Below are 16,421 nucleotides of genomic sequence, written 5' to 3'. Positions count from 1 at the left end.
ACAGCGCATCTCAATGGACTCTGGACTTTGAGGTCAGCTCAATGCACGTTGAGATATGAGGCCCATGCCCTTGGAGGAAAGGGCAGGCGTGGTCTATGTGATGTTAACAGGAAGGATTGGCAGCTTATCACCGAACAAAGCTCCCCTTGTGCACACAGGTGCATTATGCTCCTCCTTCTGTGGCGTTCGATGTGGCCACGTGACTGAGCTCCAGCCAATCAACTACAGGTATACACCACTTTCAGGCCTGGTATGAAAACTCCCATCAACAACCGTCATGCTCTTTTCTTGGTATGTCAAGCTGGATGTGCATGTTATCTTGGAAGTTACATGTTGAAGGGAGCAGTGTCCTAGGACCCTGAGTGATGGGCTGCACGGAGCAGTGGCCTTCCCACATCAGACTTAAAACTGTACAATTTCTGGAAACTCCAACTTTGCATTCTCAAATCCCTTATATGATGTTAGCCTACTAGCTAATATCTAATGAGCACATGTGCCAGGTACTGTTCTAAGCACTTTACATGTATTGTCTAAAACTCCTGCCACCCCTGACACAATGCCACTTTACAGACAGGGAAACCGAGGCCAGAAAGTTTAGGCAACTTAACCGGTCACATAGCCAGCAAGCAGCGAAGTTGGAATTGAACCTAGCAAGCCTGCCACTTCGTCTTCCATTGCTGTGCCCCCGCTGCTCACAGTCACAGGATGTCCATCGTCTGCCTCAGCAGATAGCTGTCCTCCAGCAACGTTATCTGGATGTTACTTCATGACTTGGAGATGCCCATTTCTGGTGGGGTTAAAGCACACGGTCACAAGCCACAGTGCCTGGATTTAAGCATAAGTTATTTAAAGGGGCAGGGAGATAAACAAGGACAAAAGTAATCACATATTTAAAAAAAAAAAAAAAAGACCCAACAGGAGTCTTAGGATAAAAACTTTATTGTCTTAAATATCAAATGTTTTACACATCACTTTTTCTTCAGAAAGTTCCTATTAAAAAAAAAAAATAAAGTGTTTCGATTATTTAGGGCTGACTTACATTTCAGCATGGGACAGAAACTCAAACCGAATGTATCTAGTTCCCTCAGCTGCGGACAGGTCCGATGCCCAGCCCCGAAACCAGTGGCACAATGCAACCAACTTTGGGGTTCCTGAGTTTGGTTCCCTTAAGTCCTCAGAGTTTTCCTAACTCTCGAAACCAAAGCATCACGGGAGTGACTGAGCTGCTGGCAAGCCTATTTTGCCCATCAGCTTAGTTCTTCTTGGAAGATGCAGTAGTCTCAAAGCTTAAAGAATATTCAGGAAAGCAATACAGGAGCAACTGCAAGGATGAACTGGAAGGAAAGGGAAAGAGGGGATTCTACTTGCTAAAAATTGCCAAGTATGGCTACAAAATTGGTAAACAAACCTTGAGTGCAAAGGCCATTAGCCCAACTTGCCATGAGGATGCGGTTCTGAGTAAACAAGAGCAAACAAATCCTTCTCATCGTTGGTACACAGTGGAAATTAGCAAATGCAATCAGTCTGCTGAATGGCTCTATCACCAGAACTATTTCAAAAGGATGATCGGGAGACTAGAGGTGGAAACGGAGTCATTCACAGGGAAAGGTCTCAGGTTGCATAAACTCAGAAAGCTACAGGGCCTTCAGGGAAGAAAAAGTCAGCCTGGTCAGCATCAGGTAATCTCAGACTGCAGGAATCGGGAACAAGCTGAGCTGACCACCTCTGGCAGGGAGATCGAGGTCTACCTTCTGTTAAGACACACATGCATTCATTCAAGGTTGTGTGTCAACCCAATCTGTGGTAAACAAAATCATTTCCCATCAGAGGTGTCTTTTCCCTGGGAAAAATACCTCACCTCCAAGTCTGCTAATGAAAACTTTCTTATGGTAGACACTTGAAGAAATATTGTTCTGTAAAAGCTTTTCCTAATTCTGTATTCCACATCACCCCAGGTCTTTAGTTTGCTTAACTCTTTTTTTAGGTACAGAAGAGGAAAGTTTCCTTTAGTTTAATGAACATGCTCTAATCCCTAAAAGCCTTGAACCATTTTCTGTGCCAAGTCACTCCAGAAGACAATGCCCTAAAACCTATCAGTATCCTGTCATTTTTTATAGCCCGAGGGCCTAGATGACCAATCACCAATACAGAATTGATAAATCTTTTTGGAGTTTTCTAACCGCAAACCTAAGTCACTAGCAGTTAAGGTCCACAAATTTTGTTTGTATGCTTCGGGATTACATCATCGTGGCATTTTAAATAGTGGGGTAATTCTCCTTTTCCCCATCTTGAACTCAGCTGCTTTAAAATAGCAAATCCTGCAGAATCCTTTGCTAAATTCGGTGGTGCAGCTGGCCAGTATCCCTGACCACCTGTGCTCAAAGGGAGACCAGGGGAGGTGCAGTGTACCCTGCAGGAAGGCCGTCCTGACGGGAAGCTGTCCCTGGTGCAGATTTAGGATCCATTTTGCAATTTATTTGCACTTTTGCCCAATTTCCAATCTCATCCTTCCAAACCAGTATAAATTGATCTGAATACCTCATCTGTGCAAGTATTTCTACCAAATGTTAGAACATTTTGATTGCCTCCTCTGATTCCATTAGAATTTTTTTTTTAAAGTGCTGTTTTAGGTTTACAGCATCTCATTCCATTTTGAGACTGATTTCCCCAATCATCTCTGAATTTGAACTAAATCACCCTGGTATGACTTTTATATGAACATGCTAACGGGCGAACTAGACCTTGCTCTTGGGTTCCAATGTTTTGGTCTCCCCTGTACTTCCAGTGCTCACCAGTGCCCGGCACATAGGCACTTGATATTTGGTGAATGAATCAATGAATTCTTGTTCAAAGACTCATACTGCATAGCCTTAAAGAAAAAAAAAAAAAAAAAAAAGAGTACCGATATTCTGCTTAAATATATAAAATTTACTTGAACATCTCTGCCTTACCCACTATACTGATAGAACAAAGTATATCCTGAACATCTAGAAACCATTTATTTTTTGGTACTGGATGCCAAAATTCCTTACCATCCTTCCACCCGGGTAAATATGACTTAGTGGTACAGGTTAATTCTGAATCAATACCTCCAGGGCCATTTACAAACTTCCCCCTGATACTTGCACTTTTATTCCCCACCAAAATTTGATGCCTCTGCAATTTGGAGAAACTAAGGCACAAAAGAAAATCAAGCACATCAAAGGTTCACTCCTATTCAATGAGCTCCTAGTAACACTGATCGGAGGACAACGAAGGTATGGAACTTGAGCCGTGAGCACGTGTTTCCAGTTCTCAAGGATGTGCTCTGTAATTCACTGTTAAGAATTGACATTTTTAATTGTTTCAGGGTAAAACCCCCTACTTTTTTCAATTTTCTAGAACTCCTAACATGAGAGGTGACATTAATCTTCTAGGGAGGTAAACTCCTGACATCAATTTCTGTTTCTTTCTGATTCAGCCACAGATTTAGACTAAAATCACAGGAGAAATCTGGCTTTTTGGTATTTTATGGTGGGATGCACAGCCCCGTTAGCAGGCCTTAAGGTAAGTCACCAGCAATAAAGAAGTTGAAACGTGGAGCAGTTCCATTGCTCAGCTCACCCTCACTGCAGGGGGAAATAGGTAGGAAAAGGAAACAAGAATGTTTTGCAATTCTCCTGGCCAGCTGAGCTGCAGAGCTACTGTTAACACACAGGGCGGGAGAGAAGCTGCCCTCAGGATATACCTATAGAAGGAAAACGGTCTGCTTTTTAATTTATGTAAAATGAACACTAGCATATTTGTCAACCACACATGTATATACACACATAAGCTAAAAAGTCAAAACCACCCACGTTTTTATGGCTTTTACTAGATACAGAAAGCTGTGGGAAGGCAGATAGATTCCACTTTAACTGGTTATCAAAAAACAAGTCAAAAAACAAAGTCCCATCTATCTTTTTTTATGCTGGAGAAATGCTTTCAGAGAAACGCAAGGTGTCTCTCTCCTTTTGGTACACACAGACAAGGCGAGCTCTGGAAGGTTTTGTAGGCTGCAAGGCAAACAATTTTAACGCCTACCCACCATCTACCCAGCTTCCTCCGGCAAGCCAACTGGTAATCTTGTGTGTTAGTGGCTAAAGCCCAAACTGTGAGATGAAGGCCACTGGCTGATGTCTGGATGCCTAAACAGGTGCAAGGGGGAAGTAACACTTTCCCAACAAAATGGGCAGAACCTAGAGCCTACGTGGAGCTGACTGGGCGCCAAATACATTCTCGGACATAGGAACCAAGTTAAGGGCAACTGCAGAAGTTACACAGGACAACCCCTACTTCCTGGTGAAGAAGAGAGACTATCCTTGCAGGTTAGTGCTGACCACAGAAATGTCCACACTGGTCATAGCTGGCCATCATCAGTTCTGTTGACAACCAGGAGTTCACAATGATTTGATCTTATTTATGGAGAAATTAATCTCTAATTTCTGCAATGTGAATAAAAATTTAAGGTTCATGTTCTCTAAATACCCTTTGTGTTCTAGAATGCTAAATTTAAAAATGGTTCAAAATCCTAATAACATAACTTTCTTTTCATACAAATGATGGACAGGAAGTAAGATTTAAATATCAAAAGCAATCATACATTGAAAAATAAATGATGAAAAAGGACAAAGTTATTTGGCAAGTGGGTTAAAAGCTAAGTTAAAGGATTTCTAACAAGAAATATATGTACAACTGTAGGCCTAGACAATTTTCGCCTGAAAATAAATACACACACACACACACACACACACAAAGCTATTGCAATGAAACTTTTCTTGACTGATAACCCAGGCACCACTTGGGATTGCTTCTCAAATCTCCACACCTTGAAAATCCAATGGCCAAGTCTTCCAGCAGTGTGCCCCACTATCCACACACAGACTCTGAGGCCCCTCTTCATACAGAAGCCCTTTATTGGAGGAGTCTATTGTCACTGACAAGTCCCCCCCATTCCACACCCACCCCACTCTGAGGACCTCCAGATTTATTAACTCAGAAAAAATCCCCAATCACCACCCATAAAGCAAGTAGAGGGGTCCACTAGATTTCGCTTCAGTCATAGCACCAACTACTTAGTTACAATCACAGCTCTAAGAGTCGCTTGACAGAAATCCTATAAGCAGTTTCTTAGTGCATCTTACATCTTTGGTGTAGGGCAGGCAGAAGGGTCTACATGTGATTGTCTAAAAACATTTTCCAGACAATCTGGCTGAACTGCTGTTTTGAGCAACCCCTTGAAAACAGTACACGACAACTCCTATCGACCATTTCTGAACTTCAGAGGATCGTGGTAAAGCTATGTGACTTTCTGTCACATCATTACCGCCTCACAAAACACAAACTACATAGAGCACAAAGAAATAAGGTGGAACAGAGTAGAAGACAATGTCTCTAAGTGTCCCCAAATTAAAATTCCAAAAACTCCTGAGATATGAGCCTCTGTTCTGATTGTGCTCAGTGACTTAAATTTTGATGGGAAGAATCATTTTTCAATCAGACTGTTAGCCAAAAATCATTAAACACTGAGTTCACAAATCACCCCTTTGAAGCTTCTGTTTGAACAAATACAAACTATGAATCTGAAATCAGGAATGATCACTCAGACTTCCTTTCAGTAAAACCAAGATTTCAGATTCCTGCTAAGTACATGAGAGAGCTTATTTTCCAAGGAAAAAATCACCTAGAAGAGTCAACCCAGTAGGATTATTGCACAGTGGGGCCCACAGGACAGTGATTTCCAAGGGCAAGTCCTCATATAAAAAAAGGCCACAATAAATACACCTATACACTATGCCCCACTCTGACTTGACATGGTAAACACAAATGTGACGCGTCTTGCTTAAAAAAAAAAAAAAACCAAAAAAAAACTCCTGAGGAAAGAAAGGGATGGAAAAACTCTACCAAGGCCACTTGAGTCAGAAACTGCAACTACTATTCCATCGCCATGAAGGACACTCACCAGACAGACTGGCCATTCCAAGCACCAAGATGAACCCGTGACTAGGTTATTGTGCGTCAGTATTTCATTCAGATCACTGCTCAAATTGAGCTTTCCAACTTCCTAGAAGGTGAGTTAGAAAGGAAATAAATTGCTGGCAATCAACCCATCAGCTGAACTTTAGTTCACCATTGTCGCGAGGAGCTGAGATGTGATCACTGAGATGCTGGCAACCCAATCTCTAGTAAATTCCAGTGTTTGAGGCCATTATTTTTCACTCACAGTTCTTGCAACAATACCAAGACATAAGCAAATGAATTTTTTTTCATTTTTTAAATCTGGATAGCACCGTGTTTCACGCTAAAGTCAATCCCCCCACAATATCCCACCCAAGACATTTGGCAATCCATGCAGCAGCCAGTGATGCACAAAGCAGCCCAAGTTTTAAACCCTCCCCCTCACCCCACTAAAATGTCAAGTCCTAACCACACAAATAAAAAACATACCACTCTAGGAGATAATTCAATTATTCTTCAATTTCCCGTTATAATTGATGAATCATACTACACAGAGCATTGGATATAATTCCAAACAGCAAACTATGTGGTCGAGTTTGTAGTGATGACGAAGCCAACAAGCCGGACCGCGCCTACAGCACAGACACAGCCCAGCGCGGAGCTGACCTGCTTTTAGCTGCATGGGTGGTGGGATTTCTTATGGCTTCTGTTTTTCAAAGCATTTACTCTCATTCTAAAATGGTATGCTATACACAAAGCCATTACTTTTATTCCAGAATACATCATCTCAGTGAGAATAGAAAGCTTTTGTATGCACACATCGCCAAACATTTAAAAAGGCCCAAAATTTTAACAAATAGACAAATTCATCAGACAAGAGATCATAAATTACTTTGGCCGAAAAAAATCTTTAAAAAAAAATCTGGCTCAACATTCTGCTTGCAGGTTCTACATATACTGTGTATGTGGTGAGTGCTTATGTGTGTGTGTATATATATATTATCTTTTTTTTCTTTTTTTGAAGGGAATGGAGTACAGTCCAGCCCACTTTTCCATGGTTATGTAGGAACTACAATGTTCTTTGCTAGCAAAACAAGAAGTGCAAGGTCTGCATTTCCACCAACTCGACGCAGAGCTCCAAGCGCTTCCTGCAAGGTGAAGCCGGCCCGGAGAATCCGGTCAATGTCTGCGGCGGGAACAACCAGCGGTGGCAGGATGGCGGGGCTCGATGGACGGCTGGTAGGTGGTTCCAATTCAAGAAGTGGCCCTGCAGCTTCAGGACAGATGTCTTCTGTGGTTTCAGGCCTGCCTGTCACTGGATTCTCTGTGCCCTGACCCATGTCTTTAACCAGCATGAAACTGGATGACAAGGACTTGGTTTGCTCAGCAGTTTGATTAAGTGCAGCCTCCTCACCTGCTAAAAGTTTGGGTGAAATTTCTACACCTAAGGTGTAGTGTAACTGATTAGACATTTTAGCTGAGGCTACGGTGACAGAACTGCTCTCCTTAATTGATTCCCTAGACTTGGGGACACTTTCCTTATCAGTTAATAGGCCATCACCTGGACCCATGAAATTAATGTTTTCTACACTCTTTATCCCAGCGCCAGTTGAAGCATCTGTTAACTTTTCTGCCTTCACTGATACAGATATGGCCTGATGAATGGAGACCTGTGAACACTGTTCATTCGGGGTAGCTGTAAGAGGCTCATTTGGGGCCCATCTTTCAGAAAGGTTCTCAATACCTGTTTGGTCCTTCGCTACTGTTTCTGACTGACAGACCACATCTTCAGATGTGCTTTCTGAGGCTAGTTTACTACTAGTGACCAAAAGTTCATGAAGTTCCTTCAAGGCTGCCGTTACAGATGAGCAGGATTCCTCTGCTGACTCCGCAGAGGACTGACAACTGCCACCAAGACTTAGGGAAGGGGAGCAATTCCCACACTCTCTCTTTGTTGCAGACATTTCAGCATTACTTTCTGGGAGTTGTAAATCCTGAATGGAAGTAGAATTACTCAAAATTTCAGATGAAGAGTTACATTTTGACATTTCTACCTCCATCACAGGATTATCTAAAGGGAGGTCAGATGAACCAATGTTCTTGACATTGGCCTTCTGACTGCCTGCTGAATTAAGCACAGCAGCAAGGGACTGTTCGACCACATCTACGTCCATAAGCGTTTCCGAATTTGAGCATCCAAAGCATCCTGGATGTAGAGTATTTTTCTCTGTACCTGGAAGCTCCACATTCTGCTGCAGCCTATCTCCCTTCACTGTAGCTTCCAAGTCAACATTTTTTTGTTGATTCTGTTGCTTCTCTCCAGGAATATCAAGGTCCCCTGTGCTATACGGGTGTTCATGATCACGTGGCACATTCTGTTGTACAACCTCATGCTGTTTACTCCCTGCTTCTTCGTGCTGCTGAAGGCTGTTCTCTTGAATCAGGCTCTGATATTCTGGATGCCAACCCATTTCACCTAGAAACCTCTGTGATTTTTCCACCCTGGTAGCCGTGACAGATAAACTAGCTTCCTGTCTCACGTGGAGATGAGCCTTGAAGCCCTGGGTACTTCTTTCAGCAGGAGACGCCTCCCGATTATCAGCGACAATGGCTTCTTCGGATGAGTTCTGCGAAGGCGTAGCTGGACTCTGGTATTCTGGAGTGCTGTCTGCTGAAGAAACACCATCAGAAAGGTCCTGCAGAGAGAGATGTGCTTTCGTTTCAGAGGTCATCTGGAATTCAGCTGAAGGCTTCAAAGTCTTCCTAGCTTTCGGTTCAAGGCTGTCTGGGTCACTGGGCTTGGTAGGGCAGACTGAAGCAGAGACAGAGTGAGCAAGACTTGCAGGATCACCAAACTCAGGACTCTGTCCTGAAGGATGGGCTGGATGGTTAAATCCACCTGAAGTTGGTAATGATGACATTCCCAGTGAGGTAGTTTCTTTACCGCTTTTCTCTAAATGGAACAAAACGGAAAGAAAAACAAATTAATTAGTATGTTGCAAAAGTGAGTGAATCATCACAGGACACATATCTAAGCAGGGTAGAACAAAATCAGGTCCTTAAAGGCAAGTCTTATAGTCACAGCCTATGCAAGAGCCATTCTCACTGTGGTAGACAATTTAACATCACAGCACCAGAAAAAAGCAGCAGCATGTTCTTAAGAAGACAGGCATATTATAATTCAGTATTTTAACTCGAGTAACTTAATAAGCATCCACATACTGGCTGGTGAGTGCTCAAGACTGACAGACATTTGTGTATCTTTATTCTCAGTGAGGTCAGCAGTCCACAATAGTTTCTCTAAGTGTGTTCTCATCAGTATTTGTCCTAAAATTACCTGGGCCATCTGCGAAGCATGCAGATTCTGGGGCCCCATCCTTAGGAACAAACCAAAGAATTAGCATTTTCAATAAACTCAAGTGATTTTGGGAATCTCTGCACAAGACTCATTCTCCTGCCAATGCATTCAGCGTTTCAAATGTAAACAGATATTATAAACGAGAAGTCCAAATATATTTGGGACAGGGTGAGAGTTATAAAGAGAGGAAAGAATGTAATGCTTGGGAAGCTCCAGAGAACAGAGAAGCAAACATGATACTTCTGTATGAATTTGCTGAATGTGAGCATTGATTGAGAAAATAAAAATAAAGCTAAAGATCATACAGATTAAACCCAATCATCTAACCAAATAATGCAACTTTTAAAAGCTACTTTATCACATAGTGCATCTAAGAGAAAGCACATTTAAACACTTTAAGGGAATTGGGTGTGGGGACTGAACAGTGGAGGGAGATGGTTCATTACAGTTTTCTGACAGGCAATGATAATTTAGATTTATTGCAATTTACTGTTCACTCACACAAGATGACAGGCTTAAATATTACCATAGTGTAGACACCATGAAGTCATTAAACACCAGTTTTAATTCTCCTTTTGCCACCAATCCAGTTAAAAACTGACCTCTATGCAATATAAGATCTTCAGCTCAAGACTGTTAACAAAAATGACTTCACAATATCTATTAGCGCAAGAACAACGCCAATGTGTCATGCTGAACGTTATTAACATCCAATGTGGGGGTTGATATTGACTTAAGAAGCCACGAGGCAGTGCAGTTATGATTCAAATGGCTCTAAATAATTCTAATCCAACACAGCTTGATAGCTGGAGAAGATAAAACACCACTGACTTCTCGTGAAACAATCTCAGGGTTTAGGGATGAGCTGGAAAACAGCATTTATCTCAGTGCAAACTATACTAATTAGTCTAGAAAGAGTTATTAGTTTTATTTATCAATCCCTAAGGCTGACTCTAAAAGAGGGTTCAATTCTGAGTTACTGCAAAAAGAAAAGATGCACTGTAGTGAAATCCCCATCTTAGCAACGTGGGGAGGTCTGACAATGGCCTTCTGGCACTGTTATGCCCATTACAACTACTGTTGTGAGATCAAGGTGAACACGGCCTCAATGTATTTTGTACTGACTATGAAAGCAGCACATCTTCCTGTGGTGAGCAGGGGAGGTCTGGGTCAGTACTACAGGACAGGAGAAGAGGAGGAAGATAATGGATATTAAGAAATAAACTATGCCTGCTTTTAGCCCATCCTTACAGGGAAAAAGAAGAAATTAAATCCCATGTATCTAATTACAACCAGCCTGCAAATCCCTATAAATTTCCAGGTTGACACTTTAAAAGACCACCTTTCTTCCTCTTGATAAATCAGCCCATATACCCAAGCTGAGATTTACCACATTCACATACAGGGACAGCAAACTAAACAGCACATTCTGTGGAAAACCTGCCAGGCTAGGGACAGAGAGAAAAGCAAACTCTCAGCTTGTGGTGTCGGGGAATAAAATGCTACCGACTTTAGTGTACCTGTACATGTCATTTGGCCTGAGTTTCCAGTTCTTCTTCAACAGAATGAAAACGCCTGGCCCTCTGTAACTCCAGGCGGTTGTATGCAGCAATGTGAAAAAAGGACTTCCAGTTTTTCGAAGAAAGGGACTTGTAAAATCCCAAACAACACAGTTATCACCAATAAGAGTGCTGTGATGTTGACATTCTTGATTTGATAATAACAATGGTTAGATGGAGACAGTTTTTTTCTGGAATCTTTTGCCCTTGAACAGTTTTAATATCTTGAAACAATTTTAAGTAGGAAATTACATTTAGATATGTATGTATGGCCATATACAAACATATACGCAGGCTAGTTGTAACTAGATTAAATAAGGTGAAGTGGTGAATGACAGAAACTAAATTCCAAAACTGCTGTAGATACAGAGACTTTCAGACCATAGACGACGGACTGGATGGAAGGCTTAACGTGTTGTCTATAAATACCTGGTCTGGGGCCCACTCCAGCTGCAGTACACACACACTACATGCATCATGGCTTCTGACGCTCTGTTTGAATTAGGAAACAGACAAGCAAACTTGGGTTAACAACGCAAACCACACAGCATGCAGGGTTATAGTCTCCATTCCTTTGCCAGCTTTAAAATCAAGCACTGGTAGTGTCAAAGTTGGGGGATGTGGCTGTAATTTGGACATCCAACTATTTGTCAGTTTCTTTCATTCTCTTATGTACATGAAGCAGTATGTCAATTTCAACAGATTTTCACTAGAACTTGGAAAGAAATTAATTTTGAGCACCCGCACAGCAAACACCTGGGACAGATGGGAACAGGAGACCTGCAGACAGAATCGCAGGGTGCAGGATCTCATATAACAGTCACTTTCCAAATTTCCTTTTCATATGAGATTTATTTTTAGAAGAAAAACAAACCAAACCTGATTATCTATCCTGGCTTAAATTCTTTGTCTTTTAATTAGGTTTTAGAAAACATGTCAGCTACAGTTACTAGTCCAAATTATTTTTCAGTTGGTAGAAAAGACAAGACACTTTGGTATAAAATATCCATCAAATAAACAGCTTCTAGTAAAACTACTTTCCATCTACTACATTGAGTTTTTATTTTGATGATACTAGAAAGTCGATGTTTCAAACAACTAGGACATGACGTTAGAGAACTGTTTCACTAACTAAACATTACAAAAATTAGCTCAAGCCACACATTGTCAGTAACAAAAGGTCACCCAGGTTAAGAGCCATTTCCTGCTAATCCTTTGGAAATGTTACATCCCCTTTACTATGCTTGAAAAACAATTGTGGTTTCTATTTTAATTTCCTTTTCATTAAAAGAAGGTAAAAAGAGGGTAAATGTTAGTAGGTTAGAATGCATTGCTACCATCAATTAGTGTTTTCAAACAGAAGCACCAAAACTGTGGAGGGAAAATGGATTTCATGATATGGTAACAGAGCCTCATTTAATTAATACATAGTATTATGACTAAGTGGACAAACAAGTTAAAAAAGTAAGTCCTTTAGGAAGGTATGGCAGACTCATTTAAGCTTGCCTTGCAGGCAAGATTAGAAACTTAATTTAGGTTCTGTGTGGCTATTCAAAATTCTCCCTTTCCTACAAGATACTTAAGTCACACTTAAGTACTTTATTTATTTTTATTTTTTAAAGATTTATTTATCCATACAAGCACTGGGCTACAGGCCAGAGGCACGGGAGGGTGAGAAAATTCACCAGAGAGAGTGGGGAGCAGAACAGGCAGATGGACTGAAGACACTGCTGAGGGGAGCAGTGGGCGAGAGAGAGGAGAGGTCTGCCATGTCATGTGGGTTTCTCCCTGGCTGTCCAGGAATTGAACCTGTGCTGCAGAGGTTGCGGACAGCTTCACTACGCAGCGCCACGGGCGAGGCCCACACGTAAGTACTTTAAATGAATATTTGGGCCAACAGGTGTAGTGGAGTACATTCTGGACAACACCAGTTTGGAAAACTCCATTTGCAACTCAAGTGTGCTTCACAGTGGCTCAAGGCTAGGCCTCTCGATGCTGTCCAGTGATAGGGGCAAAATAGGGCTGCTTACCTTTATTTTTTTTAAAACAATTTTATGTAAGATTTATTTATTTATACAAGAACTGGGGTACAGTCAGAGGCGCAGGAGGGTGAGAGAATTCACCAGAGACAGAGCGGGGAGCAGAACAAGCAAAAGGACCGAAGACACTGCTGAGGGGATCAGAGGGCAAGGCAGGAGAGGTCTGCCATGCACCATGTGGGAATCGAACCCACGCTGGAGAGGCTGCGGACAGCTTCACAGCGTGGCGCTCAACCCGCTGCGCCACCGGGGAGGCCCAGGGATGCTTACCTTTAAAGCTCCCCCCCTTTTTTTTCCCCAAAAGAACAAGTTATTCCTTCAACTTCATAGCTAACAAAATTTATTATACCAGAAAATATGCAATGTGTGATGTTAGTCACGACGAATATTTACAGCTCAAAACTTTAAGGTAAACCAAACTTCACAGTTTTCATCAGCTTTAGACAACACACCCAGAACTACTGTTCTGTAGTAGATGGGGGTAAATTAGCCAAGTAAGTGTAATTTCAGCAAAACTGTGTCCCTAGATTATTTGGTTTGGTCTTTAAAAAAACTACAACTGAGACAGAAAAAAAAGTATTAGGTAGTTTCATTTCAAATCTATATACTATTCTATTTTGGCTCGATGATACACTACTGTGATTTCATTAACAGCACAAACACTTTATTTTGATTAATGTTGAATTATTTTTTCTTGTTATTGGTTCTTCTGTCTTTGTTAATATCACTTTCAGTAGCTTTTAAAAATTTTAGGGCTGCTAAGTCACAACAATACATCCCCCTTCAAAGTAAATGGTCTAAGACAAGGAAAAGAAAATTTCAGAGAAATACTGTTGAGTTCAAAAGGAAATATCTGCTTACTGCTACAAATTTCTTTAGAGAAGAGAAAGACACAAACTTTTAGGAAGTCTACTAAAATGTGCTTAAGTAACTAACTCCCCAATCTACACAGCACACAGCGACAGACTGCTGTTTCTTGACCTGGTGAGACATGGAGTTTGCCTTGATCCAATCTGGAGATGGGAAAGGTGGTAAGAGGACAAGAAACACATCAATAGACAGGACAATGAGACCAATGAGCTAGAAAGGACTGAGTCTCTCTGAAGCTTGTGGTCCTCTGGCTTACCCACCAACAAGAAGGGTATTTATTCAAAAGTTCGGCCATTCCCAGTACCTGCATCCTCTACAGATTTTTGAAGGGCTTCTGCTAGTTCTTGATCTGCAATCTCCTCGGGTCGCACCTCCTCTCTCCCAGCCCCATATGCCAACCGGGCACACTCTGGCAACTCTCCCTCAGGAAGGAAGGTGGTCTGTGAGCCTGTAGTGCCAATCACCAGGACATTTTTCTTGAGGTCGATGGAACACTTAGAAGGAAGAAACAAAAGACTGATGATAGCACATAATATGCAATGCAGAAAAATAAGAATCCTGAATTTAAAACTCTATTTGCAAAGAGCAACACTGATACAGGTGGTTCAAAAAGAACTACTTATCTGAAAATACTTAAACTTTCATCTATATGATATTGTGAATTTAGAACTTCTTAAACATTCAAACTTTGTAGTAGAATAATCTTTGCAGGATATAGTTTATATAATTTTTGTTTAACACAACATCTGTTCATTTCTGAATTTTTTATTTTTTTTAAAGATTTATTTATTTAAGCATACAAGAACTGGGGTGTGGCCAGAGGTGAGAGGATTCACCAAAGACAGAGTGTATAAAGAGCAGAACAGGCATATTTACTGAAATACACTGCTGAGGGGAGCAGTGGGGAGACAGGAGAGGTCTGCCGCCGTGCCATGTGGGTTAGCTCCCTGGCCAGGGATCAAACTCATGCTGCAGTGGTTGGCGACAGCTTGACAGCACTTGTCTTTAACCCCTGCACGTCCAAGGAGGCCCCATTTCTGAATTTAAATGTAATACACATTCATGGGCCTTCCTGGTGGTGCAGGGGTTAAAGTCTCAGCTATCAGGCTATGGTCAGCCACTGTGGCTTGAGTTTGATCCCAAGGCAGGGAGCTAATCCACATATGGCGCAGCGGACCTCTCCTGGCTTGCCTGCTGCTCCCCTCAGCAGTGTATTTCAGGAGATCCACCTGTTCTATTCCCCATTCTGTCTCTGGTGAATCTTTTCACCCCCCATACCTCTGGCCTACACCCCAGTTGTTCTATGCAAAAAAGAAAACAAAAACAAAAAACAGAGTAGAAATGACAGTATCACTGCAAATGAATTTATTACTTCGATATCATTTTTTTTTAAGATTTATTTATTTATGCACACAAGAGCTGGGGGTACAGGCCAGAGATCCAGGGGGTGAGAGGATTCACCAGAGACAGAGTGAGGAGCAGAACAGGCAGACTGACTGAAACACACTGCTGAGGGGAGCACTGGGAGAGACAGGAGAGGTCTGCTTCGCCATGTGGGTTGCTTCCTGGCCAGCTGGGGATCAAACTCGTGCTGCAGAGTCTGTAGATTGTTTCATAGTGCAGTGCTTATCCCTTGCACCACCAGAGAGGCTTCGATATCATTCTTCTTGTACAAGATTTCTACTCCAAGATCTTATGCACAATTTCTTCCTAAGTATTGTTTGACCAGTTACTAAGCATTTACCAAACTTCCAATAAAATCATCATTGTGTTGTTTATAGCTCCCATCAGAAAAAAAAAAAAAAATCACTTGAGTTCTAATTAGAAATAAAAAATTACACAAGGGAACCAAAGTACCCATTATAATCTTAAAACAGATGGCAAGATTTAACAGATCCAGAGAGATTTCACAAGATCATATTCTATTTCTACTGACAGATGATTTCAAATCTTGTATGGCTACATCATCAACCACAGACATTCATTCACAGGTTTAAGAAGCACACTTCTTAGTTTTCTGGTATGCACAGCCATGGTGTGGTGCTGAGAATGACATGCTAACCACCCACACAATACAGGAAGGGCCAGCACAAGAAGGGGAAGCTCTTAATTACCTGATGCCGCTTCAGCATGTCCAGCCCCAGAAGCATGTCCATGGGCTGCTCCTCAAGAATAGAGAAGGAACACGCCAGGAAATCACCTTCAATTTGAACCTGAGCTAAAGTACATGAAAAAAAGAGAAAAAGGTTGTTGATTTCTGCCAGAGAAGGCTTGTAAATGTATTTATCATTCTGTGCCTTGCTTCCTGCAATCAAAGTCAAGGCAAAAGATGCGAACAGGTGACTTAAGAATGAAAATCTGGTGAGACCAATGACAGTTCCAAAAAGTCAATGAAGGCTCCAGCTTATGAAGCTCATCAGCCACAACTACAGCCTGGGATATCTGGCTTGGTGTGTGCTGCTCACATGCTCAGCAGATGAGGAAAGTTGGCATTAAGGATAAAAAAAGAGACACCAGGGCCTCCCTGGTGGCACAGGGGCTAAGTCTCAAGGCTGCCAATCAGTCACCAGCCACTGCAGCATGAGTTCGATTTCCGATCAAGGAGCTGACCCACATGGC

At 41.8% G+C, this 16,421-nt stretch overlaps 1 protein-coding gene across 3 annotated transcripts in view; it reads right to left on the bottom strand.

Moving 5' to 3' along the window:
- Positions 1-928: 928 nt before the first annotated feature.
- The window catches only part of DDI2 (DNA damage inducible 1 homolog 2), a 37,523-nt gene continuing 22,030 nt past the window's right edge, over positions 929-16,421 (bottom strand). Inside the window, exons 7-10 of one of the 3 annotated variants that reach the window (XM_037501209.2) lie at positions 15,917-16,020; positions 14,107-14,296; positions 11,323-11,385; positions 8,892-8,929 (exon numbers count right to left, since the gene is read on the bottom strand). In XM_037501209.2, the coding sequence (XP_037357106.1) occupies positions 11,369-11,385; positions 14,107-14,296; positions 15,917-16,020 (311 nt within the window). In that variant the 3' untranslated portion in view covers positions 8,892-8,929; positions 11,323-11,368. Of the gene's footprint in view, positions 8,930-11,322; positions 11,386-14,106; positions 14,297-15,916; positions 16,021-16,421 lie in introns of those variants that run through there. The other 2 variants (XM_037501207.2, XM_037501208.2) reach the window with 2 other exon arrangements.

Source organism: Talpa occidentalis, unplaced genomic scaffold (genome assembly GCF_014898055.3).
Source record: "Talpa occidentalis isolate TD23 unplaced genomic scaffold, MPIMG_talOcc4v2.1 talOcc4.9, whole genome shotgun sequence".
Taxonomy (NCBI): domain Eukaryota; kingdom Metazoa; phylum Chordata; class Mammalia; order Eulipotyphla; family Talpidae; genus Talpa; species Talpa occidentalis.
Note: the sequence above shows the minus strand (reverse complement) of the source record. Positions and strands in the feature narration are given on the sequence as shown.